General features: G+C 40.1%; 1 protein-coding gene across 7 annotated transcripts in view; it reads right to left on the bottom strand.

Annotated features, from left to right (window-relative positions):
* Positions 1-443: 443 nt before the first annotated feature.
* COL14A1 (collagen type XIV alpha 1 chain) overlaps positions 444-25,452 on the bottom strand; it is a 253,291-nt gene continuing 228,282 nt past the window's right edge. For 4 of the 7 annotated variants that reach the window (XM_002710753.6, XM_008255862.5, XM_017341504.4 and 1 more), the window contains exons 46-48: positions 5,415-5,492; positions 2,907-3,062; positions 444-1,312 (exon numbers count right to left, since the gene is read on the bottom strand). In XM_002710753.6, the coding sequence (XP_002710799.3) occupies positions 1,233-1,312; positions 2,907-3,062; positions 5,415-5,492 (314 nt within the window). In that variant the 3' untranslated portion in view covers positions 444-1,232. Of the gene's footprint in view, positions 2,116-2,906; positions 3,063-5,414; positions 5,493-25,452 lie in introns of all 7 variants that reach the window. The other 3 variants (XM_008255863.5, XM_070075442.2, XM_089335638.1) reach the window with 1 other exon arrangement.

The following is a 25,452-nucleotide window of genomic DNA, read 5'->3' as shown; positions in this document are numbered from 1 at the left end:
AAAGGCACATGGTTTTCTTTCATTTCTCTTTTTACCTAGCAAACAACAGAACTCAACTACTTATCAGATATCTAGATTTTTTTGTTTGTGGGCAAAAAGGGTTAGAGTCTATTAGATTCAACTTCATTTCTTCTCTTTCTAGAGATTTTCAGGCTTTTCTGGATACCAGAAGATAGACCGTTTCCTTGTAAAGCCATGGGAAAGCATTTACTTAGCAAGAGTTAGGCATTTGAACTGCTGTTACTGCATGGCAGATTACAGTGAATAATACAATTCTGTCAGCCTTAGTTCAAAATTACCCTTTCCTCTGTTAAGCTTCCTAATGAATGAGTGGGTGAAAGTTTGAATACTTACCCAAAGAAATGCAACTTTTTTCTGGTGACACTCAGCTAAGACCAGGAAATTTAAGATAATATTTATAAATGCAATAAAAAGAACCGATATACATTGTTTAAAATTTTTATTTGCTTACAAAAGAGAATAAAAATTGGTTTGCAAAAAATTATCTACATGTACAAATTAATCCCTGTAGACAAGGGGAGGCAAGTCCTGGAACTTACTGCTGGACAAGTCACTTATTACAACTGGAGTACTTTTTCATCAGTGCTGGTGGAAGTCATTTTTTTCCATGAGACAAAACCCACTGAAAACCTATGTCTACTTTTTAAATCACCAAATTCATAAAGATTATATTCTGACACATTTTTGGATACCCGTGAAACCAGTTACCAAATAATCTCAGAATTGGACAGATCAATTAAGCAAGAGGTAGTTTCTCCAATAATATCCCTTTTTTATTATTGTCCAGGTCATTCCCATAGTGGGTAGGGTAGTCAGTACAATCTTTGACTCTCGGTTAATCCTATCGCTACAGGGACCCCATTTTCCTCAAACACAACCTTCTCTATCTTGTTCATTTCAGGACTGGAGAGAGAAAATTCCAAGGTTCAATTTTATTTTACCCAATTCCTTTTTGAGCACTCTTCTCTGGAACGGAGTTTTTATCTGGTATGTCATTAAAACCACAACAGGCAATCACTGCTATGGTGCCATAGATCAAGGTGATTTTTTGATATACTTTTTTGTTAATCTCCTCTTTGGATAATTTTAATATTATTAACACTGCTGAAATGAGCCCTCCCAAAATAGCATACAAACCAAATAACAACACTTTCTTGAAAAAGGTTTCTTGAGAGTTTTTGTTGTTGGTCTTCAAATTTCTCCTGAGGCTGTCAGATCCCAGGGCCCCACAGTTCCATGGCTTCATCCTCATCTTGGACAGGGGTGAATTCTGGCTGATCCGGATGGGGAGCTAGAGAGGAAAAGTGGGGGTGGGGACTTGATAGGACCCAGACACCATACATTGATAGTCTCCTCCCACATGGGTCCTTAGAGATGCGGGTTTGGTCAGTACACTACAGAGATATCCTGCTTGGGTAGAAAGCAGTAGATGCCTTAACCCACCACATCGCTTGCACCTTCCCCACAGGGTTACAGAGGATTAATAAAAGAAAGAAATATTAGAGAAATTGTTAGAAAACCAGAACCATAGCCAACTGCTTAAATATTATGTTTTATTTACAAAAGAAACCCTGGAAACTCAGTAGAATTATAAAAGAAAAATATATTTTAAAAATCAATCTCTTGTTAGAATTCCATCACCAGGGAGGTCATTGGGAAAGAACAGAAAGTAAGGTGGTCAGGGAGAAAGATGCCCATCCATCTTGTGTGGGGACAGGGAATAAGAGAAGGCATATTTAGGTAAACTGATTACAGAGCCTTCACAGAGGGGAGTTTGGGATAAATTGCTGATACAAACATCTACCTCTACCTAGGCTGACAGAGCTGTTTCTATTGCAGTGGACATACACAATTTGGTAAAGTTCCAATGTTATCGCTGGATTGTGTCTGTAGCAGGGAGCTAAGAGATTTGAAAACGGGAAGGCAGAGAAGCAGGTGAGGCAGGAAAGCAGAGTGTCCATTGTTAGGGGCAGGGGCTTGATGGTGGTGGTGGTCAACAGGACAGTTCTGTATCCAAAGCCAAATGCCCAGGCCAATGTAACCAGAGTGGAGGATTTTCACTTCAGTGCTGGTAGTCATTGTAAGGAATCAGGTCTTAATATAAGACAGGGGGATTTGAGAAAGCAGGGAGGGAAAAGATGAACACAGAAAAACACATCAGCAAAACTTTGACCAATGTCGCTGGTAACCAAGGTTAAATTTCTCCTGAAGCAAAACATGTAAATTCACTGACTAATAAGTGAATTGCCCCAGAGCAGTCTCTGAAGGGTCCCCTTGATGCTTCCGAGAGTGACTGTGTCAGAAAAGCTCCCACAGCACAGCAGCATGCAAACTGCAGATGTTCCTAAGAAGCATAATCTTTCAGAATTTCAGCCCAGGAGTTAGTGATGAGACATGGACCACATGGCCACTCTGTGTCTCCTTAAGACTATCCCTCACCACCTAAGGCAGGCAGGAGGTCGCTCATGAGAATCTCAGGGGAGCAGCCCATTATGGAGGAAGTTCTAACGTGGAGGTTTCCACAACAGTGAAATTTTACAATATGGCATGGCTGCACCGCAATAGTTGACAGAGACTAGGAGTCTCCACAGAACATCTGATCATGTCCATCACGTGATCAAACATGAGGTCACAGGCCAAGTCTATGTGGATCTACCATCTGAAAGCACCCCAAGATACACTGTCACTTTGAATTTCCTCTTAAAGTTTTTAAAGAAGTAACCTCAAGTAATTTGCCTCTGGACGCCTCTGGATAAATTAAGGTAGTGAAGAGTTCAAGCTCTGTTTCCCTCTTATAAGCGATGTACTTTCATCCCACTCTTACCACATTTTGGTACTAACCATAGTAAAGGTCTGCTCAAAGCCCACCAAAGGTTGGGACTTACCTCCCACACCATAGGCAGAACACGAGGAGGGGTCACAATATCCAGGCTGGCCAGAAGGACCTTGGGGTCCAGGCACCCCCAGATGACCAGGTGGACCCCTTGGTCCAGGAGAGCCAGGGGGCCCAGGACTGCCAGGCCGACTTTCTCCTGAAGGTCCTAAGAAGCACAGATAAATGAGAAGTGTTGATCTTTTACCATAACAGCTTGAGTCTTAAAACAACTTAAAAGTAAACTAACTACAACAAGAAGCAAACATACGTATGTTGCCCATTAACATAAACTGCCTTCTTCCCATTGAGCTTTTTTTTTTCTTAAACCCATTTCATGGACAGAGAAGATCATCCTGTAAGCACACATTCTCTGGGAGGTCAATGCTTCTAATCAGCTTAGGAAACTGGGAAGTTCAGATGTCTTCTTTTCTGTGATCTCTTGGGTATTACAGTGAAAGGAATATTCTATCCTCAACAAATTTCATTTTTAGAGTTTGTTTCTCAAACAGTTCCTTATGAACCCGATGTAGTTCCTTATGAATTTCATGTATAGGCATGCAGACATAACCACACATATACACATTCAAATAAAACTTCATAATCTATTTAAAACAGTCATATAAATTAGTATTGGCTTAGGGACCTAGGTAATTAAAATAAATTAATCTGAGTCTGAAAGAAATTATCCTGGAGGAGACAATCTGCAAGGAGACCCAATATGCAATTCAGGATTTTTTGGGCTAGCTTCATTGACAAAACTTATATTGAATGTAAATAGAAAGATTAAAATTTTTGTAAAATTAAGAAATTTTTCAGTTCTATATGCCTACTTGGTTTCAGACCTGGGTCTAACTATACTTTAGACATTCTTCAACTAGAACTGAAATGCTTCATGTAGAACTGAAATGAAAAATACTAAGTATCCCCTAATATTTGGATAGCATGGTAACTCAGATACATTCAATTCTGCTCAATCGATACTCCTCAAAAATCCATTCTGCTGTAATATGTGCACCAGATCAATTCTCATAATCAATCTCTACCTACAGAGGTACTTACACTCAAAATGAAGCTTTTGCATTAAGCCTTTTTCTCAGAAGTGTATTCTAATATTAGAATTAAAGTAGAAAGAGGCCGGCACCGTGGTGCAGTAGGTTAATCCTCCACCTGTGGTGCTGGCATCCCGTATGGGTGCTGGTTCAAGACCTGGATGCTCCACTTCCAATCCAGCTCTCTGCTATGGCCTGGGAAAGCAGTAGAAGATGGTCCAAGTCCTTGGGCCCCTGCACCCACGTGGGAGACCATGAGGAGGTACCTGGCTCCTGGCTACGGATCAGCACAGCTCTGGCCATTGCAGCCATTTGGGGAATGAACCAACAGAGGAAAAACCTCTCTCTGTCTCTCACTGTGTAAAACTCTACCTCTCAAGTAAGTAAATAAATAAAATCTTTTAAAAAGTACAAAGAAAAACTTATAAAGCATTAGATTTTTTTAAACTTTTTTATTTTTTGACAGGCAGAGTAGACAGTGAGAGAGAAACAGAGAGAAAGGTCTTCCTTTGCCATTGGTTCACCCTCTAATGGCCACCACGGCCGGCACACCTGATCCGAAGGCAGGGGCCAGGTGCTTCTCCTGGTCTCCCATGGGGTGCAGGGCCCAAGCACTTGGGCCATCCTCCACTGCACTCCCGGGCCACAGCAGAGAGCTGGCCTGGAAGAGGGGCAACCGGGACAGAATCCGGTGCCCCAACTGGGACTAGAACCTGGTGTGCCAGCGCCACAGGCGGATGATTAGCCTATTGAGCCGTGGCGCTGGCCAAGCATTAGATTCTATGTGACTAAGATTGGGATTATAAGTATTCAATAGGATTGTAAATTTCACAGTTTCAAATATCAAGTCTGACCATCTAGAGATCATTCTAAGACCACATAATTTTGTACTGAAAACTCTAAATTTCTCCAAAGCTCATTCAATAAGACTACCATAACAGGACTGATGAGTGCTCATCAAACATCCATGAGTTCCCCAGGTTTCATGCATCCCATACAAATCATTTGGGGCTGTGTGATTAGTGCCCGCCAGTGAGATATGAATGGAAGTAACCTATGACTCTCTTTGGAAAGTTGAGACCAGTGTGCTTCCTCTTTCTTTGGGAGGCCATACAATGCATTAATAAAGTCACAGATCACATAGTAGGGGAGAGCACCCTACATTAAGTGTGAGTGTGAAATAAAGCTTAAGTGGGTCAATTCACTAAATGGTTGGTGTTTATTTGTTAATATAGCATAACCCATCCTATTCTGATACAACCAATAAGACCTTAGAGTATTCTGTAACATTTTGGGCTTCTATATTGAGAGCATTGTTACTGAAAAACTGACCTCTCAAGAAAACAAATGAGAAAGAGAGCCATTCCAATTAGATTCAAGGATAGAATAAGGCCATTCTTCTTATCTGCAACATTCAGTGAATATAAAGATTTGCATCCTGAAGTTTGTTGCTAGGTAGGAAGCTGTACCTGCTGGTCCTGGGGGGCCTCTTGGTCCTTGCGTTCCAATGCCTGGATTTCCTTTCTCCCCTTTGATACCAGTTAGTCCTGTTTAGAAGAAAAAAAAGAAAAAACTTCTCTCTTAAAATGTAAAATGAAATCAGGATAGTTTTGCTTTCTTCTGGGTTTCAAAAGTACTACTTTGCTGAAAACAATGAAGTGGAATGAGTGGGGTTATGAGTATCATGAGGATTTTAAAGTAAACTCTGACTCTGGTAGCTTCTGCAAAATTTTCTGGAAGACTGGTTCTGTCTCTGATCCTGTAGTCTGTGTTTGCTATAATGCAAGTTTATCTTTTTCCTTCCCACTGAAGTGGGTCAGACTGCCAGGAACTGGCCTCTTTACATGCACCAGGCCATTCAACGTATGCAGTTGGCACTCCACAAGTAATACAACAGAAATCACCAGTGAACACGTCTAACATTTTCCTTTTAGTCCACTCTGTAATGTATCTGCAAAATGCATGAATTATAATTAGGTAACAATATTCTGAAGAGCGTGAGTTTCCATTAAATATTTGGAAGCTTCAGGAAAACCTGTGTTTGATTTGGCTGATTCAGTCCCATAAAAATCTAAACCCATTTGTGTTTCTTTTCCACTAAGCAGCCCTCTTGTTTCCACATACTTTACAGTGAGATTAGCAAATGATACAGTTTAAAAGGCAAAAACAAAAACCCAAAGAAACATATACCCCAATAACTCATCCAAACAGGTCCTATTACAAGATCACCTGACAAGTGAGAACACCTGTACTGAGATGATGCTTAACCCAAGACAAATTCATCAGAACTGGGTCCAGGTCACCCTGGCCCACACCACAGAAAGTCTGTGCTGTCTGCTTTACATATGCAATAATGCTTAGAGCAGGATACAGAGCTGCATCTGTTATACCTACTGAGAAATTATGCCAAATTGGAAACACCCAGTGAAGAATATAATCGAGAACAGCCAATCTGATAGACAGTAGGCATTAAAGGGATTAAAAATTTTTAACTACAAATAACTTCCCCCTTTCTATAAATGCCATCTATATTCACTATGAACAAATCAGAAGATACAACCAGGAAGATTCTAGTACTTGAAAACAATCACTGTTAACGTCTTTCTTAACTTCAGAAAGATGTTGATAAAGTATTTGTTCTGGGAATGGCTGGTAAAGAAGATAGTGATGAGCAGCTCATGGGTTTGTTTTTCTTTTTATCCTGTACATAGCATGTGTGTCCCTGTAGTTTGGGTATCTTCCTTACTTTTTTTTTTTTTTTTTTTTTTTTTTGTAATCACCTCTTGGAGCCAGGATATAACCTGATATCTTTTGGGGAAAACGCCCCTCTTCCTTGCTAGCAGTCATCCAGCCTGGTCTCCCCACGGCTAAACTTCCCAACAGCCAGTCCTATTGCACATGGCTCTGGTGGTGGTATCTGAGCTCCAAAAAACCAGTACTTCAATGAGATCCCAGGAGCTGTTCCTGTGACCTCCTGTTAAGACCTGACTTTTCCTTAGGTTCCAACGAGGAAGACAGTGATTCCTTAAAAACAAAAATACATTCTCATCTGAGTTTCTAAAGCACACAACTAACTGACTAGTCATCATTTAATGTTCTATTTCTAATCAAATTGTTCAGACAGAAAACCATTAGTTCAGGAGCTGAGTTTGGCACATTTTACCTTATTCTTGTGCCTTATTGTACGTTACAGGATTTTACCAACAAAGGTGCTTTTTCTGTTAGCATTGGCATCACTTGTGTGGGCATTGGCAGCAGTTGTCACGGCTTGAGACACCTGCATCTCACATTGGAGTGCCTGGTTGTAGTCCTGGCTACTGTGCTCCCATTCAGCTTCCTGCTAATGAGCACACCGAGAAGCAGCAGATGATGGCTCCGATACATGGGTCCCTGTGACCTATGTGGCAGAACTGTAATGAGTTCTGAGTTCCTAGCTTCAGCCAGGCCCAGACTCAGTTGTTACAAGCGTTTGGGGAGTGAACCAGTGGATGGGAGATCTGTTTGTCTCTGTCTCTTTCTGCCTTTCAAATAAAATAAAAATAAAATTTTAAAAATAATTGGCATCAGTTTCCTGCAGGAAACCACTAATATGACTTAGAGCAAAACAAAATATACTGATGACTAATACCAGGCTGCTCTTAATTAACTGCAAGGTGACTCAGAGACCTCTCATGACCTCATGGTGCTGCAAGGTCATCCCTAACCACATGGTTTATTGGTGGCTGATTCTCCACCAGTAAAAGACATAGATTAGGCTGCATAGGATATCTGTGAATATATCCTTAGGAATAACTCCCTAGATTTCCTGACTTATCCTTTGCTTATTAATAAGAAAGCAAAGGGCGGAGAAGATTGGGGAGCCAAAAGTCTTGTTGTTTTAAGTGAGAAAAATAATAGGATTTTTATATTATCTATAATAAAGTGAAACAATATTCCAGGCCCTCCATATGCCTTAAAAACAAATTATAAAGCTACAACAATATATTAACAGAATTTTAGATTGTATTATCCTTGAAGTTATACCGTGTTCCAAACTACATACAGACTAATACACTACTATCATTCCAAATGGTTCTTGCACTAAAGGAGTATTCATTTCCATGTCAGCTGAACTTGGCTGTAGATCTTTAGTTGGGATGAAAATAATGTTAAAAGTTAATGTTTAAGTACTAAATTTAAAATTAAAAGCTAAGCTGACAGATTTATAATATCTAAAAATGGATCTGAATATATTTTTTGATAAGCCTTATGGGAAATCTACCATGCTAAAACATCAGGCTGTAATTGCTCATGAGATGCCAAAGGGCAACCAAACTAGGGAGAAAGTCATTCTTTACAGATAAAATGCAGTCATTGCCATCATAAATCTCTTTTGCAAGGATCCTAGCTGGAATCACCTGGTGCTGAGATGGAGTCCCCAGAGATAAGTACCAACAGCCTTTCCACAAGGACATTAAAGCTTGGGAGACTCATGGGACTCCATGCAAGAGGTATACCCTCTTGAAACACCCTCTCACCTTGTTTGACTCCTTCACTACTACTACTCATTGAAGATCCAACTCAAAACTTCTTTAAAATCATAATAAGGAGTACCACAATGGATTCAAGAGGGTAAAAGTTATTTACTCATAACTATATCTCCAACACTTCTGTAGCATCTTCTACATGATATACAATAAACAAATATTTCCTACATAAACAAATGAAGGAATTAATCTATGATAGTATCTGTGCCCACTTTGGTAACACTTGCCCCATAGCATTGCTTACTGTCAGAAATCCATTGACTGCAAGGACCAAGCTTATTTATCTCTCTAGCATCAACTGCAAGGAGAGTCTCACAGTTGATAGGTGGCCAAGTAAATACAGGAAGAATAAATGAATGCCTAGCCCAACACTTAGTTGCCTATTATGAGGAAGTATGACCTTTTAATTTCATACTCCAGGGTTATGTGCACACTGGTTTTATAATAAGTTTCCTGTGTGGGGGTAACAAGTACTAGTGCCTTTAGAGATGAATATAAGGTTCTGTGATTTTTTTTTCATGATTATAGTTAATATAAATGAAGATGTAACTTACTAAAAATAAGATTTGGCCAACATTAAAATACATTTAGTTGTCTTTATTTTAATAATTATAAAAAGTGAACAAATTACATACATACAGATTTAGGAGCAAAGTGATACTTCCTGCCCTACCTTCCCTCCCACTCATGCTCCCACTCTTTCCCCCCATATCCTTGCCAGCATTTATTGTTTTTTGATTACTGTTTGAGAGCCATTCTAACTGGGGTGAATGAAAGCTCACAGTGGTTTTAATTGGTATTTACCTGATAGCTAGTGATCCTGAACATTTTTTCATGTGCCTTTGGACATTTGAATTTCCTCTTTTGAAATATTCCTGTTCAAGTCCTTTTCCCATTTCCTAACTAAATTGTTTTGTTGTTGGTGAACTTCAGCTCTTTATAGATTCTAGATATTAATCCCTTATCAGTTTCATAGTTTGCAAATATCTTCTCCCATTCTCTCCCATTCTGTTGGATGCCTCTTCATTTTGTTGAGTGATTCGATTGCAGTGAAGATGCTTCTTTGCTTAACGTAATCCTATTTATCTATTTTTGCCTTGATTGCCTATGCTGTGGGGTCTTTTCCAAGAAGTCTTTGTGTATGCCAATGTCTTGCAGAGTTTCCCCAGTGTTCTTCTCAAGTAATTTGATGGTATCAGCTTGTACATTTAGATCCTTATCCATTTGGAGTTGATTTTTGTATACGAGTAAGGAAGGGGGTCTTATTTCATGCTTCTGCACACATAAATCTAATTTCCCCAGCAGCATTTGTTGAAGAGACTGTTCTTCCTTCAGGGCTTAATTTTAGTTTCTTTGTCAAAGATTAGTTGGTTGTAGATGCATGGATTGATTTCTGGGTTTTCCAGTCTGTTCCATTGGTCTCCATGTCTATTCTTGTGCCAGTAGCAGACTCTTTTGTTATAGCTGCCCTGTAGTATGTCTTGGAATCTGATATTGTGATACTTCCATTTCTGTTTTTAGGATTACTTTAGCTATTTGGAGTCTCTTGTGTTTCCATTTGAATTTTGGCATCAAATTTTTCCAAAAATGAGAAGAGTGCCATTGGTATTTTGATTGGGATCTATTGAATCTTTATTTGATGTTATTCTTTTCATTCACAACATGGAAGATTCTTCCATTTTTGGCCCTCTTTCTTTAATGTTTTATAATTTTCATCATAGAGATATTTCACCTCCTTGGTCAAATTTATTCCAAGGTATCAAGTTTTTTGTAGCTACTGTGAATGGTACTGATCATACAAATTCTTTCTCAGCCATGGCATTGTCTGTGTATACAAAGGCTATTCATTTTTGCATCTTTACCAAACTTTATTATGCATTCCAATAATCTTAGTGGACTCTTTTGGTTTCCCTGTATATAAGATCATTCCATCTGCAAACAGCAATAATGTGATTTTCTTCTTTCCATTTTGTATCCAATTGATTTTTCTTGTCTAATGGCCTAATGGCTCTAGCTAAAACTTCCTGAACTACAAGAATAGCAGTGGTGAAAGTGGACATCCTTGTCTAGTTCTGGATTTTAGTGGACATACTTCCAGCTTTTATCCATTCAATAACATGCTGGCTATGGATTGTCTTAGATTGCCTTGATTGTGTTAAGGAATGTTCATTTGGTTTTTCATGGAGTTACCAAAAAATATTTGGGATAATAAGAGACAAGCGTCTTCTATTCTTTCTTCCTCCTCTCCTCTCCTTCTCTATTCTCCCTTCATTTTCCTTCCCTTCCCTTCCTTTCTGCTCTCTTATTCTGATGGACTACCTTTTAGAGTAATTTTATGTTCACAGAAAACTTGAGTAAAAGGTATAGATTTTCCCACATATTCTGTGCTTTCATATACACATAGCCTCCCTCCTTATCAACATCTCTATCACAGTAGTATATTTCTTGAGAGTCCCATTAAAAACCCTTTCAGATAACCTGATTCTCCCTTTCCACTAACAGAGATCCTCAGATATTTTGTCTGGTCCACAAAATCAGGAACCTGTTGATCTTAATTTTCCTTAGAATTCACCATGCCAGTCACATATTAAACATTCAAGAAATATCTAACATATGTATGAATTAATGAAATACCAAGTTTGATTGTGAACTTTGACAAACCAAGATGATGACCCAACCTACAGGGTATAATATGTGCCTGTACATTAGACCTCTCTAGGATTTTAATGTCAGACACTTTAAAAGTACAAACTTAGTCTTCACAAGAACTATGAGAGAAGACACTACTATTAACCCTGAATGAGGACTGTGATACAGATATGACCCAGGATGATGGATATTAAAATCTCTATACTTCACCACTACACTTGTTGCTTCTCCATCCTAAGCCAGACCTGCAGGCTCATGCTTGTCTAGTTTGCTATAGTTGCAGCTTTCCAAATTGCCTGCCAAACCAGGCTTCACTGCATGTTCTTCCTGGCCTCACACTAGGCAATCAGCCCCGGGTTTATCACCATGTTTCCTTAGTTACTTACCTCTGCTTGCATACTTGCCCTTTGCTCTGAGAAAGACTGAGAGTTGATTTTAAGAGAATTAATTTTTCTCACACTGAATGCATTTCCAGGGACTGACCCTTAATTGTCTGTTTCCCGTTTCTTTGGCCTGTTGGCCTCTGAGTTGGAAGATTTTCCTCATTTCTATGGTCCCCTTGCCACACCAAAGCACTCCAGGCTGGAATCTCATGCTACTCCTTTTTGATCCCAGACATGCTGAGGAACTCACAGGATTTATACCCAGGACGATTTGCAAGGTCTGGGGAATGCTTTCATTGTAATTGTACCAAGAAGTTGCTGAGCCTGTGGAGCAAGGCTTCAGCTGTGTTATTATATTGTCTGTTGCCTGGGAAATGCTGGCAGTGAATTCAAGTATGGTCTGTTCTTCATTGAGTGTATGATTGGATGCCTACTAGGTGCAAAGTACTGGATTTAGTATCGAGTTAAATTAAGGCAGATGAATTGGACTCAACACAGCCAGTTTTTCATACATTGTGCCATGGCTTGCTCCTTCTCCATGGTTACTTTATAGGACTAGTACCAGCATATCAGGATCCATGCTTTGTGTTAAAGTGCCAAGGCTGAGAAAGATGCAGTTGTTTTAAAGGTAAATAGTCCTTGCAATTGATTATTATATGTCTTTCTTCCTAGGGGTTTTTTCATATAACAACTGGATGTATAGAATGCTTAATTCAGGGTTAAGAAAAGGAAATATAAATGACTCTAGATCTTTCAGGCTTAGAGAACTTAATATACAGACTGGATAACATCAGGGACAGAAGGGCTTAGGAGCCAAATAAAAATTCAATCCTTCAATTACAACAGCAGGAAGCCACTACCACCCCAAGAAGTGCAAGGGCAAAAGGAAAAATTGGTGTAACTGGAGCTCAGAGTGTAGGGCCTTCTGGTAGGACCTACACAGAGGGAAAAGCTTAATAAGAGCAGAAGCCAAGCAGGATTGTAGCCCCAAGTGGGACTGCGGAAGAGGCAGGGGTGGAGTTGATGGCAGAAACATCCTGCCTTTCTTTTATTTGTGCGCTCCAATCTGCCCCAATGCCTCCCATTGGCTGATCCTTACCAGGAACATAGGGAAAGGGGGCTTGGATACATAGCAACACACAACTAAAACAGAGAGAACAAACCAACAACTGCCTAGCCCAGTTCCAGTATGCTGAGAATCCACAGTCAAAAGGGGCACTTTTTGCTTGTAGCAGATCATCATGTAGGAGGGGAAGCAGATGGAGAGCAAGTAGTTATAATGCAATGTGAAAACAGCTCAGAACTGAAACATCCAGGGGGAATCACAGAAGGTGTTCTATTAAAGCTGACCCCTGAAGTCTTGAAGAGCAGGCATTAGTTGCACAGAGAAGCGACAGATGGGCATACGGCTGATGAAAGCACAAGTGTAAAAGCTTGTGGTGGCTGGAGCCGCGGCTCACGTGCCTAATCCTCTGCCTGCGCAGCCGGCACCCCGGGTTCTAGTCCCGGCTGAGGCGCCGGTTCTGTCCCAATTACTCCTCTTCCAGTCCAGCTCTTTTCTGTGGCCCCGGAAGGCAGTGCACTTGGCTCCTGGCTTCAGATCAGCTCAGCACGCTGGCTATACTGGCCATTTGGGGGATGAACCAACGGAAAAGGAAGACCTTTCTCTCTCTAACTCTGCCTGTCCAAAGAAAAAAGCTTGTGGTGACAGCAGGGTCCACCTGGGGAACTAGAAGTGGATTGGTGGGTTTTGGTAGCTGCATTTTGGGAGCAGAAGAATACAAGTATTATGAGAATGCCAAGCATTTTGTGACAGCTTTAAGATGACCCTTCACTTGTATATGCCATCTTCAATACTCCTTACTTGTTTTTGTGTTCATAACTTGGTACTATTTTCTTAAGAGTAACCCAAGGTGTTTAGGCTTCAGGTCTCATGGAACATGGGTCTGCCCTTGCCAGGAGCTACAAAGTAACCTGACCCATGAAGGTAGAGTGGAGTCCTACAGAGCTCAGCTCCACCAAGACACACATACAAAAGCAAGAGGGAAAGGTGCTGCGTCATTAAGTTGGGCTCTCCAGTGGTCCCAGGAATGCACCAACCACACCAAGATCAAGAATACGGAAGAGGTGTGTGTCAGGTTTTTTTTTTTATCGGTTTCTATGACAAGACAAGGCATCCAGAGGGCCCTTTGATATTTTGACCACAGACACACTTAAATTGGGCAGTGAGCAGAGGGGAGGAAGTGAAGCAGAGAAAAGAGGTGAAAAGAGGGAGAGTAGAGGTGAAAAAGAGAGGGAAAAGGAGACAGGGCGCATAGTTAATCAGTACTCAACAACCCACTGTAGTTTGCTGGCAGATGAGAACAGGGTTTAGATTGGGCTTCAGGAACCCCAGCTCCCATTTACCTGATTTTGCTAATACCATGGCCTCTTAGGCACTTAAGAATGTCATTCCAAATGCCAGTTTATTCCTTTTAGCTCCAAATCACTGATTATTCATTTTTTTTTTTTTTTTGACAGGCAGAGTGGACAGTGAGAGAGAGAGGCAGAGAGAAAGGTCTTCCTTTTGCCGTTGGTTCACCCTCCAATGGCCGCCGCGGCCTGCATGCTGCGGCTGGCACACCGTGCTGATCCAAAGGCAGGAGCCAGGTACTTATCCTGGTCTCCCATGGGGTGCAGGGCCCAAGCACTTGGGCCATCCTCCACTGCACTCCCGGGCCACAGCAGAGAGCTGGCCTGGAAGAGGGGCAACTGGGACAGAATCTGGCGCCCTGACTGGGACTAGAACCCGGAGTGCCGGCGCTGCAGGCGGATGATTAGCCTATTGAGCCGTGGTGCCGGCCTCATTCTTAAATATCATTGCTTCTAATATTGATTATTAAAAAATTGTAAATTATCCAAAATTAGTGGAAAATGTGACAATTTTTATGGCTTAAAAAGATGGGCATTTCAAGTTAAATATTCAGTTGATGGAATTTAACGTTCATTGCAGAAGTGCAAAATGCTGTGATGCCCTCGACTCTTGGGAGAGAAGAGAATTCAGTCAGGGCCCTGTATAAGGTCAGGTCTACAAAATATAAAGCAAAATGTCTTCTGAAAAATTACTCTACATAAAAAGCTTAAAGGTCTCAATATTAGGAATAACACATCCTAAAGCCAGCATCCTAAAGCCAGAAAGAGCACTGTGGGTTAAGCCACCGCCTACAATGCAGGTATCCTATGTGAGTGCCAGTTTTGAGTCCCAGTCGCTCCATTTCCAATCCCACCCCCTGCTAATGCACCTGGGAAAACAGTGGAAGAAGTCCCAAGGACCTGGGCCCTTACCACCCACATGGGAGGCCTGGACAGAGTTTCGGACTCCTGGCTCCAGCCTGGCCCAGCCCTGTATGCTGCAGCCATCTGGGGAGTGAGCCGGTAGATAGATCTCTCTGTGTCTCTGTCTCTCACTTTCCCTTTGTAACTGCATTTCAAATAAGTCATTTTTTAAAAAAATACAAAGACAAGCACATGCCATATTGAGGGTTATCATCACGTTTTCCCAAACTAGCAAAGAAGTTCAGGAAAGTCAAACATTGCTATAAGACCAAAATTGTCTAGAACCAATGAAAACAAATAATTAATGAATATACCTTATCTATATAACTTCTTACCCACATTTAAAAATGCATTTGGTATATTATAACATTTATTGCTTTTAAAAGCTATGTCAAAAATTCACAGAAAATGGCTTATTTTCACTAATAAAAAAGAGCTTTAGTTTTGTCAGAAAACTAGTATGTATTATATCTATTTCACTTGTTTATGTTCAAAGCCTAGAAATTCAGAAAATAGAAAAATATATCCCTCTATTTTTAAAAGGAATTTCTCTCTCTCTGTACCTCCCTCTTTTCCTCCTTCCCCCTTTCTGTTATCCAGTTAAACCAAATATCCCTCTTAAAAATTGCACCCTAGTGTTCTGACTAAATTTACATGATGATGACTTGAAAGGAAGTGCTGACACTGTTAACTTGGCAGTTATTTGCAATTAACATGTCTTGGGACAGATGTGGTATTACCACATGGGCCTCTGCTGCTATCACAGCTCTAGGACGAATGAGGACTCGCAGAGAGCTAGCCAAGAGGTAATCAGCACCATAAATCATATATAATCCTTTAAATAACTATTGTATTTCAGGTATTATGTGGAATAAAAGAGAAATACACCTTAAATTTGGCCTCTGGGGGAAGAGTGAATTAGATAGCATTAACAGACATAAAATCAATTCAAGAAAGTATATTCTAAATGATATGTGTTATGCACTAATGAGGTATAGATTAGTCATCTATTGATTTTTTAAGTATTTGCTCAGATATACTATATAGACTCTCTAGTTAAAGTTCTTAAAAGTTTTTAAAGCTACAGAAACACTTATAGTGGCTACCATGGCAAAAAGGAGATGAAACAAAAGTCATAGCTTTTTGTTACTGTAACAAATCATATTATCCTAATTGCAAAGGCTGATGACAATTTGATGGCAATATTAATTTGTCAATGACTTTCATTTATCATTTTTAGAAAATAATTTTGTCTTGATTACATTTAATTTCAGAAACAGGGACAAAATTTTCCATATTCTGCAAAAACATTTTTCTGGTAGGTGCTATTCTTCTTCAGGTGCTTGAACCTGCATCTTGTATTTCCCTCTAAAAAACTACATCTGGCACTGAATGAGTTTGCAGCAGCAAAAAATACAGATAAATGGTGAAAACAGGCAGACGCCTAGTGAGCCAAGCTTTCCTAAGTGCCCCTCATTTTTCAGCAGCCCAGAAGTCACCCTGCTTAGAAATCATTCTAATGGATAAAACTATTACCATGTTTGTATTCCAAGGCCAAAGGGTCCTTGGTTTAACTTAGAGGAGGGTGACTGTAAACATATCTTCACAAATTCTTTGGTGTGCCTTGTGCAAAATGTACACAGCCCAGCTCCCTTCTCCTTGAATGTAGACTGAGCTTAGACAAATAGAACAACAATTCTAACAAATACAAAGTGGCAAATGTAAAAGCTTGTAACTTCTGAGATTAGACCTTGTCAAAAAAAAGGAATTGTGAATGCCTCTCCCCTTCCCTGCCCTCCCCGCTCCCTGAAGAAAGCAGCTGCTGTGCTTTGACAATGAACACTCAAGTCTTCATGATGAAAAACTGGGCCCTCTATCAATGGCCTGCAATTCTCCTGCCAATGGTCCAGAGATGGAGCCATCTTGGAAGCAGGTACTTTAGCCCCAAACGTTCATATTGCACAACCATAGATGACATTGTGAGTGCAACCTCCCAAAAGACACTGAGCCAGTGACATCCACCTAAACCTCGAATCCCTGACCCACAAAGACAGAATCTGTATGCTTATTGCTTAACCCACTAAATTTTAAGGTAATTTGTTAGCAACAGATAGCTAATAGAGATTATTTCTGCAGACATGATCCTATGTAAAGAGTCACAGTGTGATGGGGGGAAAAAAAAAACAAAATGTGATGTAATGATGAAAAAAAGAAAAGGCATTCATTCTCAATGCCTTACTATGGTTGATTAGACTTCAGGGAAACCTTAATCAAACCTTTGGGGGAAGGTCTTATGCCAAAAGAGGAAAACTCTGTCTCAGGAAATGAGAGGCAGAAAAGGATGAAGGAAAACTATCTCAGTAGAATTCGAAGGCAATGGAGAGAAAGAATGTCTGGTGTGGTTGACTACCAACTGCAACACAAAATCACAGGATAGACTTGTAAATATTTAAGCACCAGCAGTAAAACTACATGGAAGCTCCACAGTGCTCTATCTTTAATCCAGTGGACCTGTCCCATAGACCTCATTTTCCAGGGATAAACCAGGAAACACAGGGCATGAAGACGCTTCACAGAAAGTATCTTTACCAATGTGGCATTCCTCACTCAGAGCTGCTATGCTTTTATTCTGAATTCTTACCAATCTCTGTCAAATTAACCATCAGGTCCCACAGCTCTTCTGAACCACAGAAATGCTGAACCTAAGAACCCTGCTTTTCTCTCCTGGCTTTAAGTCGATCTGGGCCTCAGTTTTCTCCAGACATCTGAGCCTTTGGACTCCCAGTACAGCCTGGGAATTAGGGACACAGGCTTGGCTTGAGCTTATAAATAGCGTTTCCCTGCCCCAGTTGCCTTTTCTGAGTCTCCAAGAGGGACAGTCATTTATTTATGTTGATGAGAGCAAGGCTGATTCCTTTACTATTCTTGTTTGCTTCAGGGAGTTCTGTTTGCCAATGAGCCTGTGGCTAGAAAGTGAGAATGAGCTAATTCAAATTTATTGGCATAATGTCATTGTGTATTTGTTATCTTAGATCTTTAGTCAACAAAATAATGATAAATGTAGTTTAAGATAAATCTTTACAATGACATTCTGAGGTAGGAAAGTTTACATTGCTCTTAGGATCAAGTTCAAATTCTATTTTCTTAAAAATTACATCTATTTATTTTTTAAAAGGTTTGTTTATTTGAGAGAGAGGTCTTCCATCCGTTGATTCACTCTCCAAATGGCTGCAATGGCCGGAGCTGTGCCAATCCAAAGTCAGGAGTTTCTTCCAGGTCTCCCACACGGGTGCAAGAGCCCAAGGACTTGGGCCATCTTCTACTGCTTTCCTAGGCCATAGCAGACAGCTAGATTGGAAGTGGAACAGCCAGGTCTCAAACCGGTGTCCATATGGGATGCTGGCACTGCAGGCAGCAGCTTTACCCACTATACTACAGCGCCAGCCCCATCATCTACTTATTTTTTAAGATTTAACAACTTTTAACATGTTATTGTTCACTTCATATATAGCTTTATATATTTATAAATTTATAGGTGTTATATAATTTCTCACCCATGAAGCTGGTGCTGTGGCATAGTAGGTTAAGCCTCTGCCTGCAGCACTGGCATCCCATTTGGGTGCTGGTTCGAATCCAACTGTTCGACTTCTGACCCAGCTCCCTGCTAATGTGCCTGGGAAAGCAGCAGAGGTAGGTCCAAGTCCTTGGGCCTCTGCATCTGATGTGAGAGACCTGGAAGAAGCTCCTGGCTTCAGATCAGCTCAGCTCTGGCCATTGTGGCCATCTGTGGAGTGAACCAGCCAATGGAAGACCTCTCTTTCTGCTTCTACCTCTTTGTAACTATTTCAAATAAATCTTTAAAATTCTCACCCATTATTTTTTTCTTAAATAGGGATATTAATATCACATAACATGGGATTTATGACAATAATCATACAGTGAGGAAGAAGGTCTAGTATTACGTAGATGGTATAGTTCAGTGAAGACATTTTGGACTATATGCTAAATAATGTAACATCCACACATTTTTATACACTATGTGTATATTAACTTGTACATATGGGAGAAAACACAGGGAATCTGTGCCTGCCTTGTTTCACTTAGCTTTACCGAGACCTCCAAAGTATTGATTGCCTCATGTGGCCGCTGTCCAATCCTCCCTTTTCCTGGGTTCTTACTCCCCTCTACATCAAGCTACACTTACGTTATTCATTTTTCTGTTGTTCAAAGCAATGGATCTTGATATTTTGTAGAGGAGTTTTTTGTCGTAAGTATGTACATGTTGGGACAAATTATTTTAATATAAATGGAATTTCTTTATTATACTGGGGGGATTGTGGGGAGCAACTGGGAGCAACTTGGACTAGACTAAGTTACTGGAATTAAGACTTATTCTATGCATCTGCTCTCCCACAATATGGCGCTGAGAAGGGAGAAACAGCTTCTACACAGCTGCTTCCAGTTCAACCAATAAACTGTAGGACCTGCTCCTGATTGGAGGAGAGCAGTGTACTCGGCATGTGGGTAGCAGAGTTGGGATTGGTGGAAGAGGACTATAAAGGAGGAGAGAGACAACATGCACCAGGAACATCTAAGAGGAACACCTGTGCAGCCCCCAAGAGAGCCGGCCGGCGGTGTGCCGCTCCCCCGCGGAAGTGGGGAAAGTGGCTAGGGGGAACCGCCCTTCCACGGAGGTGGAAGGGTCGGTAGCCAACCCGGGAAGAACCAGCAGCAAACCCGGGGAGGGTCGAGCAGACAAAAGAACAGCGCAGGGTCCTGTGTCGTTCCTCCACGAAGACGGGGAGCGACAGGGGATTCTTTTCTTTGCTGGTGTTTACTCACATGTGAATATAGGTTATATTTATTAATTATGAATTTCAGTTTAGAACAGTAAAGGCATTATCACAAATTATGTTATAAAAAGGGAACAATGTACCTTCTAGGGTTGAGAATTAGGATTTTAAGCTCTTTCTCACTCCAAGTTCTTTGCACATGCCATTGCTTCCTCTGCCTAGAATGTTCTCCTTCAACTCAGTCATAGGCCAAATCCTATGAAACTTTCAGGTATCAGCTGAAAAATCACTGACATTATAGACTGTTATTTTTTTCTGTGCTCATACACAGTCTTGCACTTTTTTCAAAGTACTTATCACAACTGAAACTATTTATGTGATATTTGTTTTATTAGCTATCATCCCACCAGATTGTAAGGTACCATGAAAGGCAGTAATGCATGCCATTTACCGCACTTGTCAATTCCTAGCACCCAGCCTGACATGTTGTAAATGCCGAATGAGTACTGGTTGATGGAATGAAAGATGATGCAGAGATTAGATTTTAGGTGTAAGTAGTCAAGATTGCATATTCAGTAAGTGGCAAAGTGAAGATGTCAACCCACATATGATTGAGGCCTCAATCCATATTCTTTCAATCCCATCATGTTGCTTCCAACTAAAATAATGTCACAAATTAATAAGGCAAAAATGGTTTTGCTTCTATCATATTAGAAGTAAAACAGGATTGAATTCGGTCAGTTCAGATTTTTCTCCTCTTTGTTCCCAGGGTAAGATACTGTAATGTCAGTATAATGTCTATAGTTGTACCCAAAGTGCCAGAATCATGAACAGTTTCTCTACACGCAACCCCTGGATTTGGACTCTTTTTTATACAGTCTGCATATGTTAATCACAGAAGAAAGGTCCAATGCAAAAATACATCACATGGAAAATATTTTTATCACATCCATATTTACCCAATAGATCACCCAGATTTACTGGGTCATATACCAATTCCCAAGGCTATCCAGAAACAGTAAGATGGAGTGCACAAGGAACCTGCAAACAGTACAATTACAACACATCAGGACATTCTAATCAATTCACTGCTTATTTTTCCATATGTGACCTGCATAATTATCAGTCCAGCTGAGCCATGGTTTCCATGTATACAAATGGGTCTAATCCTAATCTCATAAGATGTTTATAAGCATTCTATAATATACTTAACAAATGGTGCTGGTGTTTATTAAGAAATTATTTGCTATCAGACCACAGCGGCATCTTTAAATTCAATTCTAAGATGGCTGAATACGGAAAAGACATGCTGATTCTGACCAGGGGAAGATAGCAGAAGAAAAGTGGAGGAAGGGTCTTCCCAGGGGAAGGTTGGAGAAAAGCTTGCAATTGAAATTTTACAGAAAGAGGAGGAACACTGTGGAGCAGCATGGAAAGTGCGAACATGCAGCAGTGAGCAAGGGACACCATCCATAACTCCCCAGCCAGAGGCTAGAGGAGATGCCAGGTTCTGAGAGAGAGGTGAGGACAGACTGCAGCAACCCATGTCACTGGTGATATTGCAGGAGAGGGAGCACTTTGTGGACCGCATTGACTTTGAGTCTGGCCTAGAGCTCTAAAGGTCGGTAGTGTACCCTCCTAGGCCAGCAAAGGAAAAGCACATTTCTTTCTCCTTATTCCTGCACAAGGGTGCCTGACAACCAGTGGGGAGAAGGTACCATTTTGATGCAAGTAGAGGTTGAAACAGTTCTCGCATTACCAGGGAATTGTACAGGAGGGAAAAATTTGCATTTCCCATTGACTTGTCTGGGAGTGGGACAGGGGGCTGGACACTCACTTAGGACTGTGAGGTGCCCCCATCCTCTCAACCTATCACAGGCTCTGGGGCTCTAACTACCAAGGCAGAACACCCACAGGAAGCTGGTTCTGGAAATGATGCTAGTCTCTGTGGATGAGGCAGGCTTGCAGAGTGGGGAGGGGATCCTTTATACCCCATGACCATGGAAACCTTGCACACTGTGACTGTGGGAATCCTATGACTGCATAATAGTGCATGGGGTGTAGGTGAGTCTATGAGCAATCACTGTATCCGGCATCAGAGGCTCAGAGCACTTTGACTGCCTGGGGTTGGTCATTGCAGAGGGTTCCATACTCACACTAAAGACTGCACAGATCCTTTGTGCAGTTCATGCATTAGCGTAGGTAAGGATTGTACCCATGCAGACTAACCTTGGGCATTGATCACCTTGGAAGAGAGGAGGTGAGGCTATGATTATGCTAACAGGCATGATCATACCATCTCCATTGCTGGCAATAGAGGAGATCTCCCATGCCCAACTTGGGTGGCACCCTGGATTTTCACCCTACCTTTGAGCACTGATCAGAGCTCCTGGGTCTTGTCCAGCATGTGCCTCTGGTTATTTGCTGAAGGAAAGACACTCCACTCAGCCACAGTTCAAAGATAAAATACATCAGTGGAGAGAAGATGTCCATAGTACCCAAAGCAATTTATATATTTAATGTGATCCCAATCAACATAAACAAGTCTAGTATCTGCTAACACTAACCGATAGAATAAATAAAGGGGAGAGTGATCCAACATGGGAAGTGAGATACTCAGCAGACTCATAGAATGGCAGATGTCCTAAATAGCACTCTGGCCTCAGAATCAGCCCTAAAGGCACTCGGATCTGGCTGAAAAGCCCATGAGAGTATTTCAGGCATGGAAAGCCAAGACACTCTGGCAAAAAGATCTCTGTGAGTGAGATCCCAGTGGAAAGAACAGGTCTTCAAAGAGGGAGGTGCCTTTCTCTGAAGGGAGGAGAGAACCTCCACTTTGACTATGACCGTGTCTAAACAAGATAAGAGTCGGAGAACTCAAGGGGCTTCCATAGCCTTGGAAACTCATGACTGGTGCATAGGGAGATTACTGATGCCATAAACAGGAGTGTCAATTTGTAAAGTCAACAACAGGAGTCACTGTGCACTTACTCCTCATGTAGGATCTCTGCCCTTAATGTGCTGTACACTGAGGCTTAATGCTATAACGAGTACTCAAACAGTATATTTCACTTTGTGTTTCTATGGGGGTGCAAACGATTGAAATCTTTACTTAATGTACACTAAACTGATCTTCTGTAAAAAAAAAAAAAAAAAAAAAAGAAATTATCAATTCCCAACTTGACTCTCACTGGGATTAAACATGACAATAGGTCTGATCTGATTTCATCATCATTTAAAAAAAAATCATCTATTATTTTTCACTTTATGTTTCTGTGTGGGAGCAAACTGTTGAAATCCTTACTTAAGGTATACTAAGCTGATCTTCTGTATATTAAGATAATCGAAAATGAATCTTGATGTGAATGGAAGGGGAGAGGGAGTGGGAAAGGGGAGGGTTGTGGGTGGGAGGGACGGTATGGGGGGGGAAGCCATTGTAACCCATGAGTCGTACTTTGGAAATTTATATTCATTAAATAAAAGAAAAAAAAATAATGTGATCCCAATCAAAATACCAATGACATTCTACTCAGATATAGAAAAACTGATGCTAAAATTCATATGGAAACAAAAGAGACCCCAAATATCTAAGGCAACATTAAACAACAAAAACAAACCTGGAGGCATCACAATACCAGCTTTCAAGACCTACTACAGGGCAGTATAATAAAAACAGCTGGTATTGGCACAAAAACAGCTATGGAGACCAAAGGAACAGAGTGGAAACCCCAGCAATCAATTCAAGCATCTACAGCCAACTAATCTTTGACAGAGGAGCTCACGTCTATTCCTTGAAAAATGATAGTTTCTTCAATAAATGGTGCTGAGGAAACTGGATATCCTAGTGCAGAAGCATGAAACAAGGCCCCTGTTTTACATTTGATACATTCAGTTGATTTTTGTATAAAATATCTAATTCTATGAGCTTATACCATCAAATTACTTGAGGAGAACATTGAAGAAACTCTGTAAGACATTAGTATTGGCAAAAACTTCTTGGAAAAGAAACCAGAGGCACAAGCAATCATAGCCAAAATAGACAAATGAGATTACATTATGCTAAGAAGCTTCTGTACTGCAAAGAAAACCCTTATCAAAGTGCAGAGGCTCCTGACAGAATGGGAAAAATTATTTGCAAACTATGCAACTAATAAAGGATTAATATCGAGAATCTATAAAGAGCTCAACAAACTCAACAACAACACATGATCCAATTAGCCAATGGGCAAAAGACTTGAACAGGTATTTTTCAAAGGAGAAAATTCAAATGGCCAACAGACACTTGAAAAATTGCACAGGATCACTAGCCAGCAGGGAAATGTAAATAAAAACCACAATGAGGTTTTACCTCATCCCAGTTAGAATAGCTCTCATACAGAAATCACAAAACAATAAATGGTGGCAAGGATGCAAATATTATGGTTCCCTAATCCACTGTTTGTGGGAAACGCAAAGTAGTATAGCCATTGTAGAAGACTGTATGGAGATTTCTCAGAAAGCTGAAAATAGATCTGTCATATAATTTAGCCTTCCCACTCCTGAGAATTTACCCAAAGGAATGGAATGAAATCTGCACAGAAAGCATTATCTGTACCCCCATTTTAGTTGCAGTTCAATTCACAATAGCTAAGATATGGAATCTACCCAGATGCCCATCAACTAATGAGTAGATATAGAAAATGTAGTACATATACACTATGGAATATTATTCAGCCACAAAATGAATAAAATCCTGTCTTTCACAACAAAATGGATGCAACTGGAAAATATTATACTTACTGTAACAGGCCAGTTCCAAAAAAGAAAAACCATATATTTTTCTTGATCTGTGGTAACTAATAGAGTCCAAAAAATAATGTATAAGTATTTGCATTGCAAACTGCATAAAATTATTCCTGTGCATAAATTCTTGAGGGGAAATGGCTTAAAATCTTGTAACCACAGAGGAAATATTTAGATGTTACATTGTCATTGGTGTTAATCATTCATAATTACTTTCAATGAAATGACACAAAAAACATGCATGAAATGGGGATTCATACATTCAATTATTTATAGGCATTGTCTATATTCCCACTAAACTAGGGTCTTTTGGTTTTTATGTTTTAAAGTTCCTATTTAGTGAAGAATTAAGCCTTTTAATGTAATGTAAATTTAAAATAGGTTTTCTCAAAAACAAAAGGTAGAAGGAAGGGAGGGTAAGAGGGTAGAGGAGAAAGGGAGACAGGGAATATCATTATGTTCTTAGATTTGTATCTACAAATAATATTGAATCTGTGAAAAAATAATGAAAATATGAAAAAAGTCTGACACTGTATATTTTGTACCTAACTCTCTTAACATTTACCATCTCCCAAATCGTACATTCAATAAATTTTTAAATTCCTTCCTTATTCTAATCAAGTCTTCTATTTTACCCAAACAAAATAGTGTATGTATACGACCAAGCACAATATTTGGAAGATGCAATTGATGCCTAATATGTGAAATCCAGAAACAATATTATTGTCTCACATACTGCCAAGCCGAAAAGTCTTAGGAAAACTCAATATTTAACAGATATCTGCCTGTTTATTGTACAAAACCAACCAGATATGAATTCCATCTGTTATGAATGTACAACATACAAATGAAAATTTTTCAGTTGGACAATGCCTGTGATCCAATAGTTTTAGGGAAATCGTCAAAACTCAAGAAGTTGCATGAGGAATGAAACCAGAATAATTTCTCGTTCTTAACATGTAATTAAGGAAACTTAATTTTGTTCACTGTAGACCAGTGTATTTATTAATGACTTCATTAATGTATGATTCGCAATACTGGTATGAATTATGAATATTT

The sequence above is a fragment of the Oryctolagus cuniculus genome, chromosome 6 (assembly GCF_051225735.1).
Source record: "Oryctolagus cuniculus isolate XC-2025 breed Fujian yellow rabbit chromosome 6, ASM5122573v1, whole genome shotgun sequence".
NCBI classification, from domain to species: Eukaryota; Metazoa; Chordata; class Mammalia; order Lagomorpha; family Leporidae; genus Oryctolagus; species Oryctolagus cuniculus.
The sequence above is the reverse complement of the archived record's forward strand: the minus strand, read 5'-3'. Positions and strand labels throughout refer to the sequence as shown.